General features: G+C 43.1%; 1 protein-coding gene across 1 annotated transcript; it reads left to right on the top strand.

The window, feature by feature from the left end:
• The first annotated feature begins 1,529 nt into the window (after positions 1-1,529).
• Positions 1,530-22,778, top strand: LOC142905992 (intelectin-1b-like). The gene is made up of 7 exons (XM_076053331.1): positions 1,530-1,815; positions 2,159-2,287; positions 3,480-3,733; positions 5,536-5,694; positions 6,280-6,403; positions 13,293-13,399; positions 18,995-22,778. Exons 1-7 carry the CDS (start codon positions 1,764-1,766, stop codon positions 19,145-19,147), a joined length of 978 nt encoding a protein of 325 aa, XP_075909446.1. The 5' UTR covers positions 1,530-1,763; the 3' UTR covers positions 19,148-22,778.
• The last annotated feature ends 157 nt before the right edge of the window (positions 22,779-22,935 follow it).

Below are 22,935 nucleotides of genomic sequence, written 5' to 3'. Positions count from 1 at the left end.
GGACGCTGTCTTTCTGACAGCTGTGTTCTTCACCTGAGGACGGCTGCTTGCGTTGTGGCCGAAAAGTCGTGAGAATTTTATTATGTTTCATTTTTATTATTTCCCTTCTACGTGACTTTACCTAAAGAACCAAGAATATGAATCCCTGCAGTCACGAAAGCTTCAAATCGAAATCTTAACTGACTGTGATGTTTCCATCCCACCTGCCTATGTTAGCTCTTATTTCCGACTCTCGGTGTGTGTGTCTTTCTCTCTCTCTATGCCTCTCTCTTAGATCTCTCATGCTCACATGTCCTTTGCATTGCACTCTAATGCCTTTGGATTGCACTCATATTCACATGCCCTTTGGATTGCACCCTTTGGGTTGCACTCATGCCTTTGAATTGCACCACTTTTCGATTTTGCATTAACATCCTAATCTCTCACATTAACATAGCCACTTCCATGCCTTCGTGGAGGAGGCCACTCTCCTATCTTACAGTTACATGCTACTTTCTCACATTAACATCACTAGCCCCGCCCATTTCTTTATGACCCTTGGGCTACTCCCATTTCAAACCTTTTAAAAACAGTCTGTCTCAGCAGCAGACCGTTCTTTCTCACCTGATGATGGACGCTTGTGTTGCGCCAAAAAACGTCGTGATTTAATTTATTTTATACCTACGTGACTTTACCGAAAGAACCAAAGAGTATGGATTCCTGCAGTCACGAAAGCTTCAAATCAAGATTGAACCTGAGCATGTTAAATAAATTCCAATTCGTTTCTATTTTAAATGATTAACGCAAAAATGTGTTTTTTGGGGTTTCTAAGCATGAAGTTGCGTTTTTAACTCATCGCACTGTAAATATTACTGCAATAATGCGTGCACAATTTTACCATTGGAACAACGTTCATGTTAGGCACAAACAGTGGAATAGACTTACCATTTTAACAGGGTTTTATTTCAGTTCTACTTTACAGGCGGGCGTCGTTTGTGCCGAGTGAGGCGGTAACATATTGGGTTAAAATTTCCACTCGCATTCAAAAGCTGTAACTTTCCACTGTTGGACAAAAACAAGCCGATTGTCTCACATTTCCTTCCTTCCCGAGTAGGTGATCTCTGATTTATCTGATTTGTCTCGCCATTTTCCTCACCCCGCGTCTTTATCATCATGTGCCTTCCCTCGATCCCCACACAACAGTTCATTTTGTTCCTCTCACTGTCGTCAATTCTCCCAACGTATATTCCACTTGTGTTTTGTTTGGGGGTTCGACGAAATTTAATTGATTATAAATATGTATGTAATCAACCGTTAAATAATGGTAAAGCTGTACTTAAAACATAAGCATTCTAAGAGTGAATGATCATTGTAAAGTGGATTTGCATAATATAGATGTCAGCTTTGTGTGTTTTTATGTTAATTTATTATTTGTAGATGAGGACATTGTTATGAGTAGCATGGGATATTCAACTTGGCTGACCCTGAAAATATTTCCATATCCCTTATTTCCTGCCACAATACACTTCCCTGATTGGTTGCTGTAAGCAGGCATTAAACTATAAGTGTCTGTCCAACGCTCACAGAGCTGACCACTCCTGCTGTAGTCTGCAAGGCTGGTGTCTTAAACTAATAACCGATTCTGTTCTCACTCTAGTGCTCACAGTAAATCTTCACAAGTTGCGTTGGGGCTTTTGTTACCTGCAGCGGTTTGTTTTTATTGTATTTACAGGCTTCTGATCGCTGTAGAGTTAGAGAGAGTTGCGTGGTATCGCTGCTTATCCATGGGGCTCTTCAAATTGCCGCTGTTTCTGAGCATTTCCACGACACTTTTATGTGAGTTCCTTTTTATAAAAGTTTACTAATTTATATAATCGATACAATTTGCAAGTACGAAATTTGACTCCCTTGAGACTCTTTTTACCCGGTTACACAGTAACATGCACATGAATGTTAAAATTATTTTGAAACGTGCGTATGCAACCGTGCGAATCAGAGGTGTGGGGAAAGGACAACAAAGTTGAATGAAGTTCAATTTGTTCAACCCCTAAAATAATCAGATATGAAACAACAATGAAGTCTGAGAGTTAAACCACCGAGTTGGGATCGCCAAAAGAATCATGCTGCGCTTTGCTTGTGGGGTTTTAATCTGGGTGATGCTAATGCCTTGTGCTTACAGGTGCCGTTGTTGTGAGGACAGCAGTGTGCTTCTCAGCAGAGGATTGCAGTGGGATTCCACCAAAAAAATGGTCCGAGGAGCCGCCACACTCATGCCTTGAAATCAAACAGAAGACAAAAACAGAGAGAGGTGAGGCTAGATGCTTCACACAACGCTGTCTTCTAATTTAAATGAGATCTACCCCTAATTCAGCTGACACCGATATCGGGGATCCGACTCTGACATTTTAGCCCAGGGGTCGGCAACCTGCGACTCTTTGGCTGCCCCCTTGAGGCTCTTTGGCTGCACCCCTTGCGACTCTTTGGCTTCCCCTTGAGGCTCTTTGGCTGCCCCCTTGCGACTCTTTGGCTGCCCCCTTTGCGACTCTTTGGCTGCCCCCTTGCGACTCTTTGGCTGCCCCCTTGAGGCTCTTTAGCTGCCCCCTTGAGACTCTTTCGCTTCCACCCTTTGCGACTCTTTGGCTGCCCCCTTGAGACTCTTTGGCTGCCCCCTTGCGACTCTTTGGCTTCCCCCCTGGTGACTCTTTGGCTGCCCCTCTTGCGACACTTTGGCTGCCCCCCTTGAGACTCTTTAGCTACCCCCTTGCGACTCTTTGGCTGCCCCCCTTGCGACTCTTTGGCTGCCCCCTTGCGACTCTTTGGCTGCCCGCATCTTGCCGAGGCTTCTCTGAACAAAATAGTGCCGTGGCTTAGTTTGCAATTGCGAGTTTGCGTTTTAAGTCAATGTTTTTAAATATTTAATGGAAACTGGTTAGTAAGTATGGGTATTCATAAGTCGGGAATTCGTAATTGGAGGACTGCTTGTATAGCTCAGTAGGCCTCTCCTGGTAAAATACAAAAAGTTTTAGTTCTAAAAGTTTATTCATAGTAATAATTTGTCATTTGCACGTCCTCCCACTTCCTGCCGCTCGTCCCCTACTTCCTCAGCCCTCCCTTGGATCCCCGATCCCTCATCTGGGATGTTGGTGGATGGCAGGGCACGCTAGGGGATGTCGGTGGGGTCTGTTCATAGCTGTGGTACCACCAAACCATGCCCATGATTCCTACCACGTGATGCACCCCCTTTAACCCAGTAACAAAACACATGCATGCCACGTGACCCAGCCACCATCTCCGAGTAACTAATTGACCCATGCCACTGCAGTTGCCCCCTCTTTCAACCTCACAGCACTGCACACTGTACCAAAATATATATTTACCTACATAATTGGTTTGGGTATCACACGTGTTCTTTCAATGGAAAGATAGCACACTGAGAAACCCACGTTTGGTCTACATCCACACAACTCATTTGTTGAATCTGTTACCTTTGCTCACGAAAGATGGGCTATACTCGCTGCAAACGAAGAGCGGGCAGTCCTACCAGGCGTTCTGCGATATGAACACCAACGGAGGAGGCTGGACCCTGGTCGCCAGCGTCCACGAGAACAACATCGCGGCCAAGTGTACCACGGGAGACCGCTGGACCAGTCAGCAGGGCAGCAATTCTGCAGTTCCATTCATAGACGGGGATAAAAACTGGGCCAACCTCAACACATTTGGTGTGCCCGAGTCGGCGACTGATGACGACTACAAGGTTTGTCGTTTACTCAAATGGCACTTCGACCATTTGGATTCGTACAAATGCAGCGGCATGAGCATGCGGGCTACTTGACACAGCCAACGCATCCTTGCCCACCGGAGAAGCTCAGATAGGGACTGTGTCCAGATCTTTCAAGGATTTGTTAGCTACTCACACAATCCAGCCTGGTTAAACCCAGGATGGATCATTTGCAGGCCAGTTTTAAATGTTTCTAACCAGCATAGATGTTAGATTAGGGGGGGTTCATGTTTCGCAAGCATAGAGAAGGAAGGGCATGACCGGTCAAGAACTGAAATTTTGTGTTGAGTGACAAACTAGGTAGCTTCCATGAAACGTTATGCAACCAATGTAAATATAATGCCGCCTAACTAATTTTGACCAAGACCTTGCTGCCAGGCAGGTGGCTTTGTTTTTGTGGGGCTGATAATAAGGCCCCATCGCTTAGTTCAGCAGGAGGGATTGTTTTCAAATCCTTCTCAGAGTGGGCAGAATTTAGTAAATCATCTGCATATGTAACACAGTTGACCAATAGGGAGCCATCCCTTGACTCCACCTCCCATGTTATCTATCCCAGATGGAAACTCAAGTTGTACATCCATCGAAAGTTTATTGAGCTACGTGGTCAAAAGATGTTAAATCGTGTAGGGGCTAAAGAGTATCCCTGTCCCACGCCAAAGTGAAACAGAAATTGGCTCCAACTCATTGTCACACAGCTTTACCAGGGGCCTGCTCACCATCATAAAGGTCCGTGATGATTGTGAGCAGAGGGTCTTGGACTCAGAAAGCATGAAGAGCCCGGCCTATTGATGGTGCCATAGGTCTTGACTAGGTCAATAAAACAGATATGTAGGTCGTGTTGAAATTCCATACACCTCTGCTGTAGCAAACGGACAGAGAAAATGGTGTCTGTGCACGACTGCTCCTATCGAGAAGCCTCTCCTCAGCATGTCTGGCAAGGCGGTGTTTGACAATACTTGCCAGGATCTTTTCCGGCACACCGAGGAGGAAGATGCCCTGGTAGTTGCAATCAGTGTGGTCCCCCTTTTAAAAATGAGCACCACCATGGAATCCTTACAATCCTGCGAAACCTGTCATGTGGACCAGATGGTTGTAATGATGTAACATAGGGTATGTCTGCACACAATCACCGTCCTCCCTCAGCAGTTCGCTTGAGAAGCAATCTCTACCTGGTGCTTTACCTGGTCTCAAGCTCCAGATCATCCTTTGCACTTCCTTAATAGATGGCACGACACCCAACGACTCATGGGGAGCAGCTACTTCCTCCAATAGTTGAGGCACTGTGGCCCTAGCAGTGTCAACCCCACCTTGTCCCATGATGTTATTTGAGTTGAAGGGGTTTCCCTCCAAGACCTGACAGAAATGCTCAAACCTGCAAACCCGTTCTTGGGGGTTAGAGGTCGGATCAGTGTTCTTTCCCTTAAGGATGGTAATAGATGTGGTGCTGCAATTACTTTGTAGAAGCGAAACTTTGAACCCAACAACTTTTAGGAAGGAACCAGAGATAAATGTAGAAGCAGGTAGCTTAAACGTACATAAAATTTGTGTCCATCCATCACGCTGTGGATCTCCCAAATGATATGTAGGAGGAAATAATACAAAAGATAAAACAATTGCTTTGAAGGTCTGCTAACATAGACACATATATATGATATTGCTTGATTATTTTAAGTGAAGGTGCTGAAACAGGCGAAGAAAATGTTCATTCGTAAATACGCATGTCCGCTTTGTTAAGTTGTTTATTGTAGTTGTGCTGCGTGTGTGTTTTATTTATTCAGAACCCGGGATATTACGATCTGGAGGCAAATGACATAGCAGTGTGGCATGTTCCTAACGGGACTCCTTTACCTGCGTGGAAGACATCATCGCTCTTTCGCTACCACACGGAGTCGAAGTTTCTGGCTGCCTTTGGAGGAAGCTTTTATTCCTTTTTCAAGGTAGAGTCCTTTGTCTGACTTGTGACTCATGAGGTTGATAACCTTATATCAAAATTGTACTGGGGTGTTATATGCCTTTTGGCCAAACCACCTTGAAGGCCCTAAACTTTTCAGATCTCAGAAGCTAATCAGGATAGATCTTGCATAGTGATTTAATAATTGACCTGCAAGGTTTAATTTAATGGATATATTTCTGGAGCTCAGCCCCAGATAACTCTGGTGGAAATTAATGCCCATTGACCAGGAGGTACAGGTTGTTATCGCGCCGTCAGGCCTTTACAGTGGATAGCAATGGACAGTGGAGCGATATATGTCCCTATGTATGTCTATGCCTCCACATGTATGCTCCCTACCTCCACCAATCTGCACTTGTCCAATGTGCTGATGTATGGCCACGTACCCCGATGACCCACAAAGGTGTTGGTAGACCTTAATCTAGCAATGATTTGACGAAAAGGAAAACGCATACATGATATGGGTGATCTTAATGGGAGCGTACACATGAATAAACACATTTTAAGTGGCGTAACATTGTTCTGTTGTTTTCAGGTAAATATTGATTGATGGTTCTCCTTTTGTTTGCAGAATTTCTTCCCATTAACGTACAATTCCGGAAGCTGTCCCACCAATAACGGGCCTGCCTACCCCATTGTTTATGACTATGGAAGTGACGCAGTCGTCAATTCTCTCAGCTGCCCTAACTGTTTGAGTAAGTATTGCTTATACTGGTACTTTATCTGCAATGCGGTATGATTAACAGATTTTTGACTTAAAACTTTCGTGTCTGCAGGAATTCATATTCTTTGGTTCTTTCGGTAAAGTGACATAGATTGAAAAATAATAATAAAAAAGAAACTGATAAAAATAAATAATAAATTTGAAATAAAAATAATAAGAACAACTAATGTAGACTGTAGCCTGGTTCTTAACGTCGGTGAGTGCACTGGCAGTCTATAATGTAGACTGTAGCCTGGTTATTAACCAGAGTGAGCGTACTGGCAGTCTTTAATGTAGACTTATTGTTGGTTCTTTCAGTAATAAAAATAAAATAAAAAATTAAAACAAAAACCAAGACGTTTCGATCGCAACACAAGCGGTTGTCATCAGGAAAAGGGGGGTTAGCCTCTAAAGGCAAACTGTTTATAAAGGCTGAGAGATGGGCGTAGCCCAAGTGTGTCAGCAGCATGGGTGGGGCAGCTAATGTTAATGTTGGAGAAAACAACGATACCGGCAGTGGGTCTACACCAATCAAAGGGCCGCAAGGCAATCATTGCACCTCGCTCCACACACCCACCCTGCTGACGGCGGAGGTTGACAAGAAAACAAAAAATCAAGTCATGACCCAAAGTGGTTGATGACATATTTCCAATTATTTTTGGGTTTATAAAAATCCTCTCGGTTGAAATTGTGTCTGTATATATGGATGGTTTCATGAACGTTTGCAAAGTACTATTGTCTTAGAAAAATAAATTTCGTGTGAGCCAGCCGTATTAAAATAATGATCAGCCACGGCAGAAGAATTGGTCCTACCGTCTTTCAAATCTTCATTATGCTCACGAACACGGTCCGAGATATATCGCTTAGTCTCCCCAATGTAAAGGCTGCCGCAAATACAGCTTAGTTTGTAGACTCGGGGATATTGCATGCCAGGAATCATGTCCTTCCCAGATGGGATCAGATCACGAATTCTATGTACTGTGTTAAATCGGACCTGGATCTTGTGTTTATTCATGATTTGGGAAATATTTTGGTTACCCCTGCTATGTATGGCCAGGTGATGGTTTTGATTGGATCGTCAGATGGCTCCTTCATAACGGTTGGGGTGATGGCTTTGCAGATTGTGTAGTCAGGATATCCATTCGCCTTGAGAGCTTGGTGTACGTGTTTGAGTTCACTGGATAGGTGTTCATGGTCGGAGATACATTGAGCTCTATGGTGTAGCGTTTTGATGAGGGAATTATTCTGGGATGGATGGCGGTGGGAAACAGGTTTTAGGTAGGCGTCAGTATGGGTTACTTTCCTGCAGACAGAATGGCTCATTGAGCCATCTGGTCTCTTTTTGATTAGGACATTCGATAAAGGTAGCATGCCATCCTTTTATACCTCCATGGTGAATTTGATGGTTGAGTGTATGGAATTGATGTGGTTGAGGAATTGGTTCAGAGCCGGTCGGCCATGTGGCCAGATGACAAACGTGTCATCCACGTACCTCTACCACAAGGACGGGCGTAGAGTGGATGTCTGGATGGCGTCCATCTCAAAATTTTCCATGAAAATATTGGCTACAACTGGAGATAAGGGAGAACCAATTGGGGTACCTTCAGTTTGTTTATAGAATTTTCTATTCCAGGTGAAGTATGCATTGGTGAGGCAGCATCTCACCAGCACCGGTACATCAGAATTCAATTTTTGTTGGACCAAATCTTCAATGATTGCAATAGTATCGGGCACAGGAACTTTGGTGAGCAAAGAAACTACATCGAAACTCACGAGCAAATCACCTGGGGACAGTGAGATGTCTTTAATTGATGATACTAGGTGAGCCGAGTTCAGTACCGAAGAGGTGGTTTTACCAGTGAATGGCTGCAAGGTCTTAGGCAGATATCGGGCCAGTTTGTAGGTGGGTGAGCCAATGTTGGAGACGATGGGAAGAAGGGGTGTACCTTCTTTATGATTTTTGGTAGGCCATATTATCTTATTCATATTCTTGGTTATTTCAGTAAAGTCACGTAGAAGGTAAATAATAAAATAATAATAAAACATAATAAAATAAAATTATCACGACGTTTCGGCTATAACACAAACAGCCGTCCTCAGGTGAAGAACAGAGCTGTCGGAAAAACAGCATCCTAATGAACACTGCTAAGCTTGGCAGCGTATTTTAAGCTGGATGAGAGGAGCAGAGCGCCTTGACAAAGGAGTTTACATATCAACATAGGCATTTAGTATATTGACGCTAAAGAACTGCAACTACCTCTACTACCATACAATAAACCGATGTGAAAAAACTATATATAGACTATATCAATATAATCAATGTACTCAATATACTCTCCAATAAGCTGAGCTATTAAAATTAAGTAACTTGGTATACACTGACTATATATTGACTACCATACAGTGAACCGATAAAAAAACTAAAATAAACTACGTTAATATATTTTGATTTAAAGCTTTTGTGACTGCAGGGATTCATATTCTTGGATCTTTCGGTAAAGTCACGTAGGTATAAAATAAAATAAATCAAGATGTTTTGGGCGCAACACAAGCGTCTGTCATCAGGTGAGAAAGCATGTTCTGCTGCTGAGGCAGACTTTTAAAAGGTTTGAAATGGGTGTAGCCCAAGGGTTATAAAGTGGCCGGGGCTAGTGATGTGAATGTGAGAAATTAGCATGTAACTGTAAGATTGGAGGAGAGCGGCCTTCTCGACGAGGGAGTGCAACCCAACGGGTGCAATCCAAAGGGCATGTGAGCATGAGAGTGCAATCCAAAAGACGTGAGCATGAAAGTGTGATCCAAAGGACATGTGAGCATGAGAGTGCAATCCAAAAGACATGAGCATGAGAGTGCAATCCAAAAGACATGTGAGCATGAGAGTGCAATCTAAAAGACATGTGAGCATGAGAGTGCAATCCAAAAGACATGTGAGCATGAGAGTTCAATCCAAAGGTGTGAGAGTGCAATGCATGAGAGATCTAAGAGAGAGGCATAGAGAGAGAGACACACACAGAGAGTCGGAAATAACAGCTGACATAGGCAGGTAGGATGGAAACATCACAGTTCATTAAGATTTTACCTGGTTAATAGCGTCCTTCCAATGATTGCTCAGTTTGTACCCATCCCCTTTGTTGAATTTATTTCTGTGTTTATATATCTGGATGGCTTCATGAACAAATCTCTGAAGGTAGCCGATAGGTTTGCAGAGTACCTCCGTCTTGTAAAAATACATTTTATGCGAGCCCACAGAGTTAAAACAATGATCGGCAATGGCAGAGGTATTGGTCCCACCGTGTTTCAGATCTGCCTTGTGTTCACGAACACGGTCCAAGGCATGTCGTTTCGTTTCCCCAATGTAACTGCTGCCACAACCACAATTCAGTTTGTAGACACCAGGAATCACATCATTTACAGATGGGATTAAATTTTGTGTACCGTTTTGAAACGATCTTGTGTTTGTTTAAGATTTTGGAAATCTTTTTGGTAACCCCCGGGACAGACGGGACGTGACATCAGCATAAGATTAAAAGAACACCAAAGAAATATTAAATTATCTCAACCACAACTGTCGGCAGTGGCAGAACATGCTTGTCAACAAGGACACTCAATTGATTTTAATAACGTTGAAGTGTTGTGTAAAACTAATTATTACTGGCAAAGACTAATTAGAGAATCCATTGAAATCGAGAGAAATAACTTTAATCGCTCTGACAGCTACAGGCTTAGTGCGGCTTGGAAGCGTATTATTAAATAATGTTGTGAGCCCACATCGGGGAGCCCTTTGATGTGAGCTTTGAGAAGTGGGTGTTACCCGCAGCATTCTATCAAAAAGCTGCTTAGCCCAGCCCTCCCACCCACCCACGCCCCCTTACTGACTCCTCCCCCTCCCTTAACCTGTATATAATCCAAGGTCGTCTCTGAACTGTGCTCCTAACACAGACATTCTGCGTTGACTTTTCCACCTGAAGACGGAAGCTTGTGTTGCCTCCAAAACGTCATGATTTAATTATTTTCTTTTATTTTGTTTTATTTTATCTACGTGACTTTACCAAATAAAACCAAAGAGAATGCATATTACAATTCCTTATACGGGAAACATACGAATTAACGGATTACTAACGTAGCATATAATCACAATAACACACATTACAACTAATTACTAATCTACAACTCATTACTAATAATAACCATTGACTGATTTCCAATCGATTATATAATTGTAATATCCCCCCCCCCCTGCCTCAAATCACTGCACCTGAACGAGTTAAATGATGACGTCACCCTGCTGCTCTATTTAAGACCGTGAGCAAGTAAGAGCTTTACCATTCTGGCGAATTGCCCGATGATGCTGGATGTAATTACTAGTGAAACGTCGTACTACTAAAACTGTAAATGTTGTGGATTCACTCTTCAACGCACCGGTGAGCTAAAGTAGTGAACTATTTGTCTTTTGTCAACGTGACACTTTTTTGCTGATTGGCCATGTCGGGTAGTGAGGGTTACGACACATTTATAAATAACGCGATCTAACCCAAAACCTTTATTATGAACCCGTGCTATGTACGGTAAAGTGATGGTTTTGGTTGTATCCTCAGAAAGTTGTCTCTGCATGGCTGAGGAGACAGCTTTGCGGATTGTTGATAACGTAGGCAATTCATCTTGACTTAAAACTTTCGTAACTGCAGGAATTAATATTCTTGGGTCTTTCAGTAAAGTGACGTAGATAGGTTCAAAGAAAATAACAAAAACTACGACGTTTCGATCGCAACACAAACAATCGTCATCACGAGAAAAAAGTATTTTTTCTCCTGATAATTTTTTATATGAAATTTTTTTTTTGTCCTGATGACGATTCCTTGTGTTGCGATCGAAACGTCATAGTTTTTTTTGTTATTTTTGTTATTTTCTTTGAACATGTCTACGTGACTGTAACGAAAGACCCAAGAAATAGGCAATTCATCTCTAGTACAATATAATAGTTTTAGAATGTTGTGTACCATGCCAAATCTTACTCAGATTTTTAGTTTTTCCAAAACTCCAGCTAATTTGTCGGTTACTCCTGCAATATGGTAATTTAATTTTGATCGCTTTCAGCAGTATTGCTGTTCGATCTTGGTTTGGCATTCAATGCTCTGTTAATTTGAGCATAATTGTAGCCATTTAATTGTAGCGCTTCTTTAACATGATTAATCTCTCTTCTCAGACTTTCACCATCTGACTCTGTTTTGGCCCGATGTATGAGTGTCTTGATGAGAGAGGATTTATGTGCGGGTGATAATGGAAATCTAAATTCAGATGACTAATCTATTATATAGTTACAATACCGACTCCTCCCCCTCTGATCTCTGCACCTCATGGGTTCAGTGATGACGTCGTCCTGCTGCACTATTTAAGACCGGAAGCAGGTGGATTGCTTCACTATTCAGGCAAATAGACCGATGATGCTGGATGTAACTATCAGCGAAACGTTGTTCTACTCAAATTGTAAATGTTGTGGATTTACCCTCCAACACACCGGTGGTCTGTAGTAGTAACTAAATGACGCGTTGTTTACGTGACAAACCTTACTGGCTGTGTCTGGTGGTGGAGGGTTATGACAAAGTTATACTTGATAATTGGTGTTTTACCCTTTCATCTGGCAACAAACCTGACACCTTTTTTACAAGGAGCCATGTTTACATTGACCACAATACCTGCGGTCGGAACGCAAACAAAAAACAACAGCTCTGATAATGTTTGCACTGTCCTTGAAATTGATTGGTCCACACCGAAGACAGCTTTCTTTAGAGCCTCGTCTCACATGGTGTTGGACCAGAAGACGCCAAAAGGCGCACAACTCAAAGACAATGCACCATCAGATTATGAGAGCTCGGGTTAAGCATTTACACCATTGGAAACCTCATTTGCCAGTGACAAAATATGATAATTGTTTTTTACCATTTTATCTGGCAACAAAACTGACACCTTGTGAGACGAGGCTCTAAAGAAAGCTGTCTTGGGTGTGGACCAATCAATTTCAAGGACAGTGCATACATTATCAGAGTTGTTGTCTTTTGTTTGCGTTCCGACTGCAGGTATTATGGTCAATGTAAACATGGCTCCTTGTAAAAAAGGTGTTAGTTTTGTTGCCAGATGAAAGAGATAAAAACCTATAATCATATATTGTTACTGTCAAATGAGGTTTCCAAAGGTTTCAAAGTTATACTTACGCGATCTAACCTAAACATCTTCTATGAATTCACTATCTGTTCCAAATATCTTGTACACAAGCTCCTAAACTGAACACCTTAATTAATTTATTTTTAGTAGTTTACAATTACGATAAAAAATAAAGGTATTTTATGCATCCGTGATTCCTAATGCGAGGGACAAAGCAAACCCCTATTCCCCCCCTCCTACCCACAAATATAGAAGTCAAATTCCGCCTATACCAACCAATTCTCAATCCATCTCATCTGCCCAACCTCCTGGATTGAGGGCACTTTGTTGGTGAAGTTCCCCGCGAATCGGAACTTTGCAACTGACCTCTCTGATCGCTGTGATTCCTCGATCTATGTTGCCCAATTTGACACCCTCCCCCCACCCCTTGTGGACGATTGTAGGATAACCTTTTCTGCATTGAGGGCCCTTCGTTGTTGGCCTCTTCAACAATTCTCTTGAGACTGGCACGGTGCCCAACACTTTTTTTAACGATGGCTGCAGTCACCCCACTCTTGAAAAAAGCGAGATTTTTTGTAACAATCATTATCCTAAAGCTGTGGAAAAGTGAGCGGTGCCGTGTGGACCATTTAAGCATTCCAGAAATGCAGAAGCTTCATTGTTAATGAGAAGTGAAGTTGACCGTTATAAATGCATGCAATAAATGAGACAAATTTCCACAGGCGGAACGACATCAGGGTTTGTGCAATTCAGAGTGTTTAACAACGAGAGAGCCCCATTTGCCATCTGCTCTGGGTTGAAGGTCGTCTCCAACTGTGACACTGAACATGTGAGTACTTCAAATACTTGCTGTCGAGCACGCTGCTACACTGATGGCAGCACAGACCAGTGCATACAAATACAGTATACACTATATCATGGAACCTTTTTGCTAGTAACAATGTATAAAAATAATAATAGCTTTAACCCTTTATGGCAAATAAAACACGTTTCAAGATTACTCATTGTTTTTTTCGGTAAAGTCACGTATGTAGAAATACAATAAAATTATATTAAAACAAAAAAAACAAAAAAAACAATCACGACGTTTCGATCACAACGCAAGCGATCTTCATCAGGTGTCAAGAACAAATCACGGAGGTAAATACAGCAAAAAGATGAGAGACGAGAATTCAGCAAACCTGAAAAAACATTATGTGAAGCACATCCAGTCAGGCCAACAACACAGTTAGACACTTCCTGGCGGACCACGAATTTCAGAAGAGTGTTAAATTTCGTGTTCAACTGTTGTATTTACCTCCGTGATATGTTCTTGACACCTGATGAAGATCGCTTGCGTTGTGATCGAAACTTCGTGATTGTTTTTTGTTTTAATATAATTTTATTGTATTTCTACATACGTGACTTTACCGAAAAAAAACAATAAGTAATTTTATGCAGTCACGAAAGCTTTAATACTTTATTACGTTTCAAGATGTTGAAACAGCAAATATATACCTTTTGCAAGGAATCGAGTCTGCATGGGACGTGATGTGACGTCATCGTCGCGCTTGTGCCAGAATATAATGCACTTTTAAGCATTGAAGGTTTCCTGGCGAGGAGTCAGACACAGGTATTATGGGTAATTGACCGAGATAGACGGCTGATAATATTTACCACCTGTGCTCCCCACCGATGCTTTGCTCGTTTCTCTTTCGCATCACGCCTTCAAATCAAAATAACTTTAACCGTTTGGATAGCTACCGTCTTAGTGCTGCGTGGAAGCGAATCATCAAATAATAAATTATTTAAATGCATGCCTACGAAGGGCAACGTACTTCAATAGTGATTACCGTTGGTAGGGCTATTTTAATAAACACAATAGACAGGAAGGACAAGTTCAAAGGGCTCGCATAATGCACACGCATAATACTCTTTGGTTCTATTCGGTAAAGTCACGTAGGTAAAAAAAAAATTCACGACGTTTCGGCCACAACACAAGCGGCCTTCATCAGGTGAAGGGACCAGCCTGTCTCGAAGACTGCGCTGGAGTGAAACAGAGCCAAGCTCAGACTGCGACCTTTAAGCTGTGTGAGAGGGATTAAGGTGCCTCGACAAAGGAATTAGCATATAAAAAAATAGCATTTGATTGGCGGACTTAGCATGATGAAAGGTGTAGCTCGCGGCAGTGCACCTTTAAGCCGTGTGAGAGGGATTAAGGTGCCTTGACAAAGGAATTAGCGTAAAAATTAGCATTTGATTGGTGGCCTTATCATGATGAAAGGTGTAGCACAGTGATCGGCACCGGCAGTGCACCAGCCTGTGCTGCGAAAGTTTGGGGTACCACTACTTGAAAAAATATACTGTACCAATGAAAATGAGTTTGATGTTTAGTTCGATTTAGAACATCTTTCCAATGGTTGCTTAATTTGAAACCATCTTTTCGGTTTAAATTGTGTCTGTGTTTGTAGATCCGAATTGCCTCGTGAACAAATCTCTGATAAAAACCTGTGGGTTTGCAAAGAACCTTGGTATCGGAGAAAATTATATCGTGATCACCCACAGCGTTGTAACAGTGATCAGCCACGGCAGAAGAATTCGTTCTGCCGTGTTTCAAATCTGATTTGTGCTCGCGAATTCGGTCAGAGACATGTCGCTTCGTTTCCCCGATATAGCAATCACCGCAGGTACAACTCAATTTGTAAACCCCGGGGTACTGTAAGTCAGGAATGACATCCTTCACGGATGGGATCAGATCACGAATTTTATGTACTGTATTGAACCGGACCTGGCTCTTGTGTTTGTTTAGAATTTTGGAGATATTTTTCATAACGCCTGCTATATATGGTAGTGTGATGGTTTTGACCGGAGTATCAAGTGGTTGTTTCTGTATGGAGGGAAAAACAGCTTGGCGGATGGTACGGTCAGAGTATCCATTCCTTTTGAGGGCCAGGTGTACATGTTTTAATTCACTGGTCAGGTGGTGTTGGTCCGAAATGCAATGAGCCCTATGGTATAAAGTTTTGATGAGAGAATTCTGTTGGGCTGGGTGGTGGTGGGAATCAGGCTTCAAGTAGGAATCTGTGTGGGTGGGTTTCCTGTAGACAGAATGCCCCAATGAGCCTTCAGGTCTCCTCTCAAACAGAACATCAAAGAATGGTAGCTTGCCATTTTTCTCCACTTCCATGGTGAATTTGATGGCGGGATGTCTGGAATTGATGTGGTGTAAGAAAAGGTTCAGAGCTGGGAGGCCATGTGGCCAAATGACGAAAGTGTCATCCACATATCTCTTCCACATGGAAGGTCTGAGGATGGAAGTCTGGATGGTGTCCGATTCAAATTTCTCCATGAAAACATTGGCTATCACTGGTGACAAGGGGGGACCCATGGGAGTACCCTCATTTTGCTTGTAGAAGGAACCATTCCAAGTGAAGTAAGTGTTGGTGAGACAGTGCCTGACCAGCGTAGGTACCTCGGGGTTTAGTCCATGTTGTACCAAATCTTCAATTATATCAATGGTATCAGGTACCGGGACCTTGGTGAACAAGGAGACCACATCGAAGCTGACAAGGATATCGTCAGGGGACAGTACAACGTCTTTGACCATAGAAACCAATTGGGCTGAGTTAAGTACTGCTGAGGAGGTCTTGCCAGTGAAAGGTAGCAAGGTATCCCACAGAAAACGTGCTAGCTTATAGGTAGGGGAGTTGATCGTGGATACGATGGGTCGTAGTGGAGTGACTTCTTTATGAATCTTTGGAAGACCATAGAATCTAGGGGGTCTTGCAGCAGAAGGTTTTAGGGAGGGACGTTTAGTTGGTTCAATTAGGGAGGTCGAACTTGTGATGATCTTGTTGGTTTTCATAGTTAGGCTACTAGTAGAGTCATTTTTAATTTTTTAGTAACTACCATAATTGAGAAGGTCCTGAATTTTATTGTTGTATGAGTTTTTATCCATAATTATAGTGGCATTGCCCTTGTCGGCTGAGAGGATGACTATATCATGTCTCTCTTTTAATTTCGTGAGTTCAGAGCGTTCATCTTTGCTGATGTTGCTAACGGGTTTCTTAGCATTCTTAAGAATAGTAGCTATTTCAGCTCTCGCGACCTCTGCTTGGATGTGTCCTATATCTTTGAGGGCTACATCGACCTGAGAAATGATATCATCTATCGGTATATGTTTTGGGGTGACAGCGAAATTTAGTCCTTTAGCCAATACTGTTTTAAGATTGTCCGAAATCGGGGTGCTACTCTGATTGATAACAATTTTGTTAGCGTCTAGTTTTGTGATCTGTGGAACCGGGTTTTTCTTTGATAGGTGGTTGAATTTAGCAATTAGGTTAGCTTTGCATTTGATTGAAAGTGAATCGGCAGATGAAGCAGTCATGTTGTCTACGTGGTTCCAATCAGAAGGAGACATTTTTTGTGTTAACGTTAAATGAGCTTGTAGGAGAGCCCTGTCTAAAGTATCGAGTTCAAAACGGAGTAGTCTTATCCTCTCTGATATTAAAGCGAGGCTGGCCTTAAACAGAATCTGTTTAGAGTTCGGTGAGGACACAGCAGCAGAAGTGAGTGTTAAGGCGATGGGCATTACCTTGTGGTCGCGGCATCTTTTGAGGAAGGTCAGCATCTCGAAGAGCTGTGACTTCTTGTCCCGTTGTCTGTTAAAAGCTCTAACAGATAGGTGAAAACTCTCCCCGTAGAGGCTATCAATTCTAGATTTGAAGCCTTCGTGACTGTAAGGATCCATACTCGTTGGTTCTATTCGGTAAAGTCACGTAGGTAAAAAAAAAAAATCACGACGTTTCGGCCACAACACAAGCGGCCTTCATCAGGTGAAGGGACCAGCCTGTCTCGAAGACTGCGCTGGAGTGAAACAGAGCCAAGCTCAGACTGCGACCTTTAAGCTGTGTGAGAGGGATTAAGGTGCCTCGACAAAGAGATTAGCATTTGATTGGCGGACTTAGCATGATGAAAGGTGTAGAATGCGGCAGTGCACCTTTAAGCTGTGTGAGAGGGATTAAGGTGCCTTGACAAAGGAATTAGCGTAAAAAATAGCATTTGATTGAGTTGTACCTGCGGTGATTGCTATTTTGGGGAGACGAAGCGACATGTCTTTGACCGAATTCGCGAGCACAAATCAGATTTGAAACACGGCAGAACGAATTATTCTGCCGTGGCTGATCACTGTTACAACGCTGTGGGTGATCACGATATAATTTTCTCCGATACCAAGGTTCTTTGCAAACCCACAGGTTTTTTCAGAGATTTGTTCACGAGGCAATTCAGATCTACAAACACAGACACAATTTCAACCGAGAAGATGGTTTCAAATTAAGCAACCATTGGAAAGATGTTCTAAATCGAACTAAACATTAAACTAATTTTCATTGGTACAGTATATTTTTTCAAGTAGTGGTACCCCAAACTTTCGCAGCACAGGCTGGTGCACTGCCCGTGCCGATCACTGTGCTACACCTTTCATCATGATTAGTCCGCCAATCAAATGCTAATTTTTACGCTAATTCCTTTGTCAAGGCACCTTAATCCCTCTCACACAGCTTAAAGGTGCACTGCCGCGTGCTACACCTTTCATCATGCTAAGTCCGCCAATCAAATGCTATTTTTTTATGCTAATTCCTTTGTCGAGGCACCTTAATCCCTCTCACACAGCTTAAAGGTCGCAGTCTGAGCTTGGCTCTGTTTCACTCCAGCGCAGTCTTCGAGACAGGCTGGTCCCTTCACCTGATGAAGGCCGCTTGTGTTGTGGCCGAAACGTCGTGATTTTTTGTTTTTTTTGTTTTTTTACCTACGTCACTTTACCGAATAGAACCAAAGCGTATGGATCCTTGCAGTCACCAAAGCTTCAAATCTAGAACACATGCATAATTTACGTTGCCTCAGCATACCCCCTCCCCCCACACATTGTGCAAGAGCGCAACTGCGTGGTCACCACATCTACGCCTCTGTATAAGGAACGAAACAGGCGGACATCTCCACAAATCTGGCTGTCGCCTGATGAAGCTAGTTGAAATTACTGGCGAAACGTCGTACTCAATTTGTAAATGTTGTAGCTTGGCTCTCCAACACACCGGTGTGCTGTACGAGTAACGAATTGGCACGTTCTGTTTACGTGACGAATCTTACTAATCGGCTGTGTTGGGTGGTGGCGGGTCTTAACGACACATTTATATATATGCGATCTAACCCAAAAACCTCTATTTTGCTTTCATTGTTGTTGGAAAGCGACTTGTTTCCAACTGCCCAGTAGCGTCCCTCATGGGCCTCCTCCACACACAGGGGCCGGTCTTGATTCCGCCGGTACCAGTCATCGGCAAGTCCAGTCAGCTCCACATCCTGAACCACATCAGCCTTTCTCCTCTCTCGCTCATGTGATGCCCGAGCACATGCCCACTCAAGGAAATGCCAATATCTGTGTGTACAGTTCTGTGTAGGCGGTGGCGGTTACGTGCCTCAGGAATCCCCGAAGGAATGCGGTGACTTTGGTGCCTTCGACTGGAGCGGCTATGGGACAGGTGTGGAATGGAGCGCATCAAAGAAGCTGCTGGAATCCGCCATCCTCATCTACTACCGTTAATCTGCCACCTGAAAAGCGCCCCGTGAGCAACTAAAGTGAATTTATTTACAAAATATTGACAAACATAAGGTTAGTGCTAGGGTAGGAGCAGGGGACCTCCCTGACTGGCGGGCCGAATGTTGCTTACGACTCAATTTCATACGGCCCACAGTCGGAAGACCCAAACAATATGTATCCATTACTGACAGCATCTTTGCTGCACTAATCGGCGCATGAGAATGAAATATTTTCTTTTTACAGATATGTTTCGTATATTTAGAGTGCCCAGTTACTTTCCTCAATGTAAGGGCCTCATTTTGCTCTATCGACACGCACATTAATTTTTCAGTCATTATTAGAAAATGCTAAGGTTTATGTTAATGTGTGGTCTGCCAGAGATGATTTAAAGTCCTATTCGATCGTCCATAAAGAACGTATACCCCATCCCTTATACTCCGGATTGGTCATCCAGTTATGGTCAGGATGAGTAGATTGTCCTCTCTTCTAACAATTTGTATCCACCCCAACCCAGACCCATAGTCATTATTGCCGAGTCTGGCATTTTCACTTGTTGTTCACTTTTCACTTTGTGTTTTAAAGAATTACCAAATAATAATAAATAGCCGAGGCAATTGAATATTTTATTTCTGGGACACTATTTTTTTCCAGGGTGCACTTCACTCCGCGACTGGGGTACCAATCAATCCGAAATCAATGCTTCTCCGCAACGTCGAAACGCTAAACATCAGCATAAAAAATCCTTATCGAAATTTTTTACTTTCAATAGTGCATCGTGTCAGCTCGTCGAGATGAGTCGATTGCCGCATCGCCGACCATCAACAGGCTAAAAGTGACTGCTTCACGGACATTATGCGAGAGCCGGGGTGCTATGGTACCCCGGGGTACCGCCATAAGGTTCATTTTAAGAACACTACTTTCAGCGGTTTCAGATCTCCCACAAAAATAAAAAACAAATCCCAAATTTGGCCCACAAAGGGGGCGAAGGGGGTCAGTGGCGTAGCCATCGATTCTGCAGGAAGTGCAACTGCACCAGGGCCCACACAGGAGAGGATCGCTCAGGCGGCAGGTCATGAAGAGGGGAGGAACTGGACAGGGTGCCCCATTTCATTACCTGGGCCCAGTGCACAGGTAATGAAATGTTGCCCACACGATCCAGCTGCGATGACAAGGTTACGTCAATGCTCTCTCTCCCCTTGTCATTCGGGGGGGGGTGATATGGCCTAGCGGTAGCACGCTCTCCACCTCATTCAGATGTCCACGGTTCGAATGCAGCGGCCACCCCTGATTAATACTGAGGGTGAGATAATTATAAGAATCATCATATGCGCCATCAGCTTTGGAGTGGACGTTCCAGATCCCCTTACATCATCATTCACAAGACTAGGCCATTGGGTGCCAGTTTTAAGATCCACATTTTCTTATCATGAAACTAATCTGCAACTTACTCCATTGGGATTAAACGTAAGCAATCGGCCCCAAACTGGCAGACTAATGCCCGTTTGCAGGCCAGGTACCGGGTCACCTTGTGTCAACAGGGCCAGCTGCTACTGGGGCTGCCCTGTCGAATGTGTTGAGATGAGATGTGACGTGAAAGGAGGGCGCTATTATAAACAAAAACAAATTAATCCTACAATTACTCTACATTCACTTGTTCTACTCTATATTCACATGTTGTACTTAAGAGCAGAGATCCTTGCATATTCCTACAATACCCTTATATCTCAAGTAACACTTTTATCTCACGTTACAGTCCAACTGATATATTCGTTACATTATACATGCTGCACTATTTCTTTAATTAATTTGCCATGTCTACATATTTGAATGCCTCAATAGTATGCCCCGTACAGCATTGGTCAACTTATTCCAGGCCTTAGCCCAGTATCTGTGAATCCCTTAAGGTCACTGCTCTTGACGAATTTTCAGGAGGGTGGTGGGGGGGTATCACTTTCGCTGATAAGACATCGTCAGTGTAAGGGTGCCGCCACACATTTGAAACCATTGGGGGGTTTGACAGCAGCACGATCATGATGATGGGGAAGGGGGGGTTCACATTCTTGTACTGTGGTGGGGGCCGCACGTCAGGGGCCGCACTAAAGGCCACCAGGGGCCACCGGTTGGCCCCGCGTGGGCCTTGCAATGAAGAGCCACTTGCCGAAAGAGAGAGGCAGCAGACGTCCTCCTGTGGTTAGATTGAGGAGATGCTACTCTGCCTCAAAAGAGTCGAACTAATCCTCTCCAGGTAAATAGGCCTGACAAGCCTTGGCAATTGACCTCGTGGTTAGTTAGCCAATCGAAATCCAGCACCGTTTCTGTTAATGGCCACGTGCTTCCTCACTTCAAAGTTAATCGAAAATCCACGCTTATTTTTGCTTTGAAGACAGACAAAACTTGATGAAAAAATTTTGTTCAATGATAGAAAAAAAACAGTTACCGCTTTCTGTCAGAAGAGGGAGATACGTCCCCTTAACTGTTGAATCCTCATCCGCACTTTGCTTTTAATCAGCTCAACAATCCACGTGGAAGATTGAAAACCCCCTTTAGCTAAACCTGCACCGTATTCTGCCAAACTGCGTAATGCATACCTGTCAACCCTTTATCAGCGCCTAGCTTATTACAGACCAATTCAGACCTTATTGGTCACCCCGTGCCCTTATAAATCTTAAAGCTCATCCTACAAAGTCCCATCACAAGGGAGAAACACAAAGTAAAAACATTTGGATTTTTTTCGCCCGTTTTTGAAACGACTGTACGCCGTGTGGACCTGAAAACTCAATTTTCCTGATCAAAAGAATTCGGGGTAAAACCGCGTGTGTTGACACGGTACGGTCATGGGAAAACCCCACTGTGTCTAGCATGCTCCCTGTTAAATGTCTCTCAGCGAGCGAGATGAGGAAATATGTGACACCAAACTTGATTTGAAGCTTTCGTGACTGCAGGAATTACTCTTTGGTTCTTTTGGTAAAGTCATGTGGAAAGAAAATAAATTAAATAATAGAATACGCCGTTTCGATTGCAACACAAGCAATCGTCATCAGGTGTAGAACAAACCTAGTGAACTTATAGAGAGACAAAACACAGACACGGAGACACACAGACAGACACACAAGCAGAGAGAGACAACACAGAGACACACAGAAAGAGACACACAACATAGACACACAGAGACCCAACGCCTGTGTCGAGGCCTTAAATATAGAGAGAGGGGGGGTGCAGAGAGAGAGGTGGGTCCGCTGGCGTGGAGTAATTATCATGTCAATTAGAGAGCTGTGTGGAAATGTGAAACCATTTCTTTTTTTAATAAATGTTCACCCTTTGCCTAATGCAAGTCAACAATCTACCTAGGAGTATAACTTTGGATATTCAACGTTGGGCCAACATCAACCGACGTTGGATCCCAACGTGGAATGTCTGAATCTCTTAATTCGAGGGATATATAAACAACGCGCTTTTATTTGTGCCAGGCGATATTAATAGGCGGCTTCATAAGCGAACAACTAATAAACGATGCTCCATTTTTAGACGATTCATCTCCTTTTGATTGCGTGGAGTTTGTGGCTTTAGCTATTTGCTGATCATTTCTACTCTTATACAAAATACAACCCGTGCTAATAAAACGCATGCCAATTTATGTACGTGTACTGACATTTATTGCCGTCGGAACGACATTTTCAACACTTTCTAACCTCCGGTTGAAACCAATAATTGCATATGTTCATTGAAATCTACATTGAAAACTCATTTATTTGGAACGGATTTTTTGCGTTCAATTTTGTTGGCATTCCACC

This window comes from Petromyzon marinus, chromosome 60, assembly GCF_048934315.1.
Source record: "Petromyzon marinus isolate PM22_M1 ecotype Great Lakes invasive population chromosome 60, UKy_Petmar_22M1.pri1.0, whole genome shotgun sequence".
Lineage (NCBI taxonomy): Eukaryota > Metazoa > Chordata > Hyperoartia > Petromyzontiformes > Petromyzontidae > Petromyzon > Petromyzon marinus.
The sequence above is the reverse complement of the archived record's forward strand: the minus strand, read 5'-3'. Positions and strand labels throughout refer to the sequence as shown.

Bases quoted from the DNA above. Each gene is read 5' to 3' on its own strand.
- LOC142905992 (XM_076053331.1), top strand. From the start codon at position 1,764: ATGGGGCTCTTCAAATTGCCGCTGTTTCTGAGCATTTCCACGACACTT. The intron at 2,288-3,479 runs GTGAGGCTAGAT...TGCTCACGAAAG, and splicing joins GAAGACAAAAACAGAGAGAG to ATGGGCTATACTCGCTGCAA. The intron at 5,695-6,279 runs GTAGAGTCCTTT...TTTTGTTTGCAG, and splicing joins GCTTTTATTCCTTTTTCAAG to AATTTCTTCCCATTAACGTA.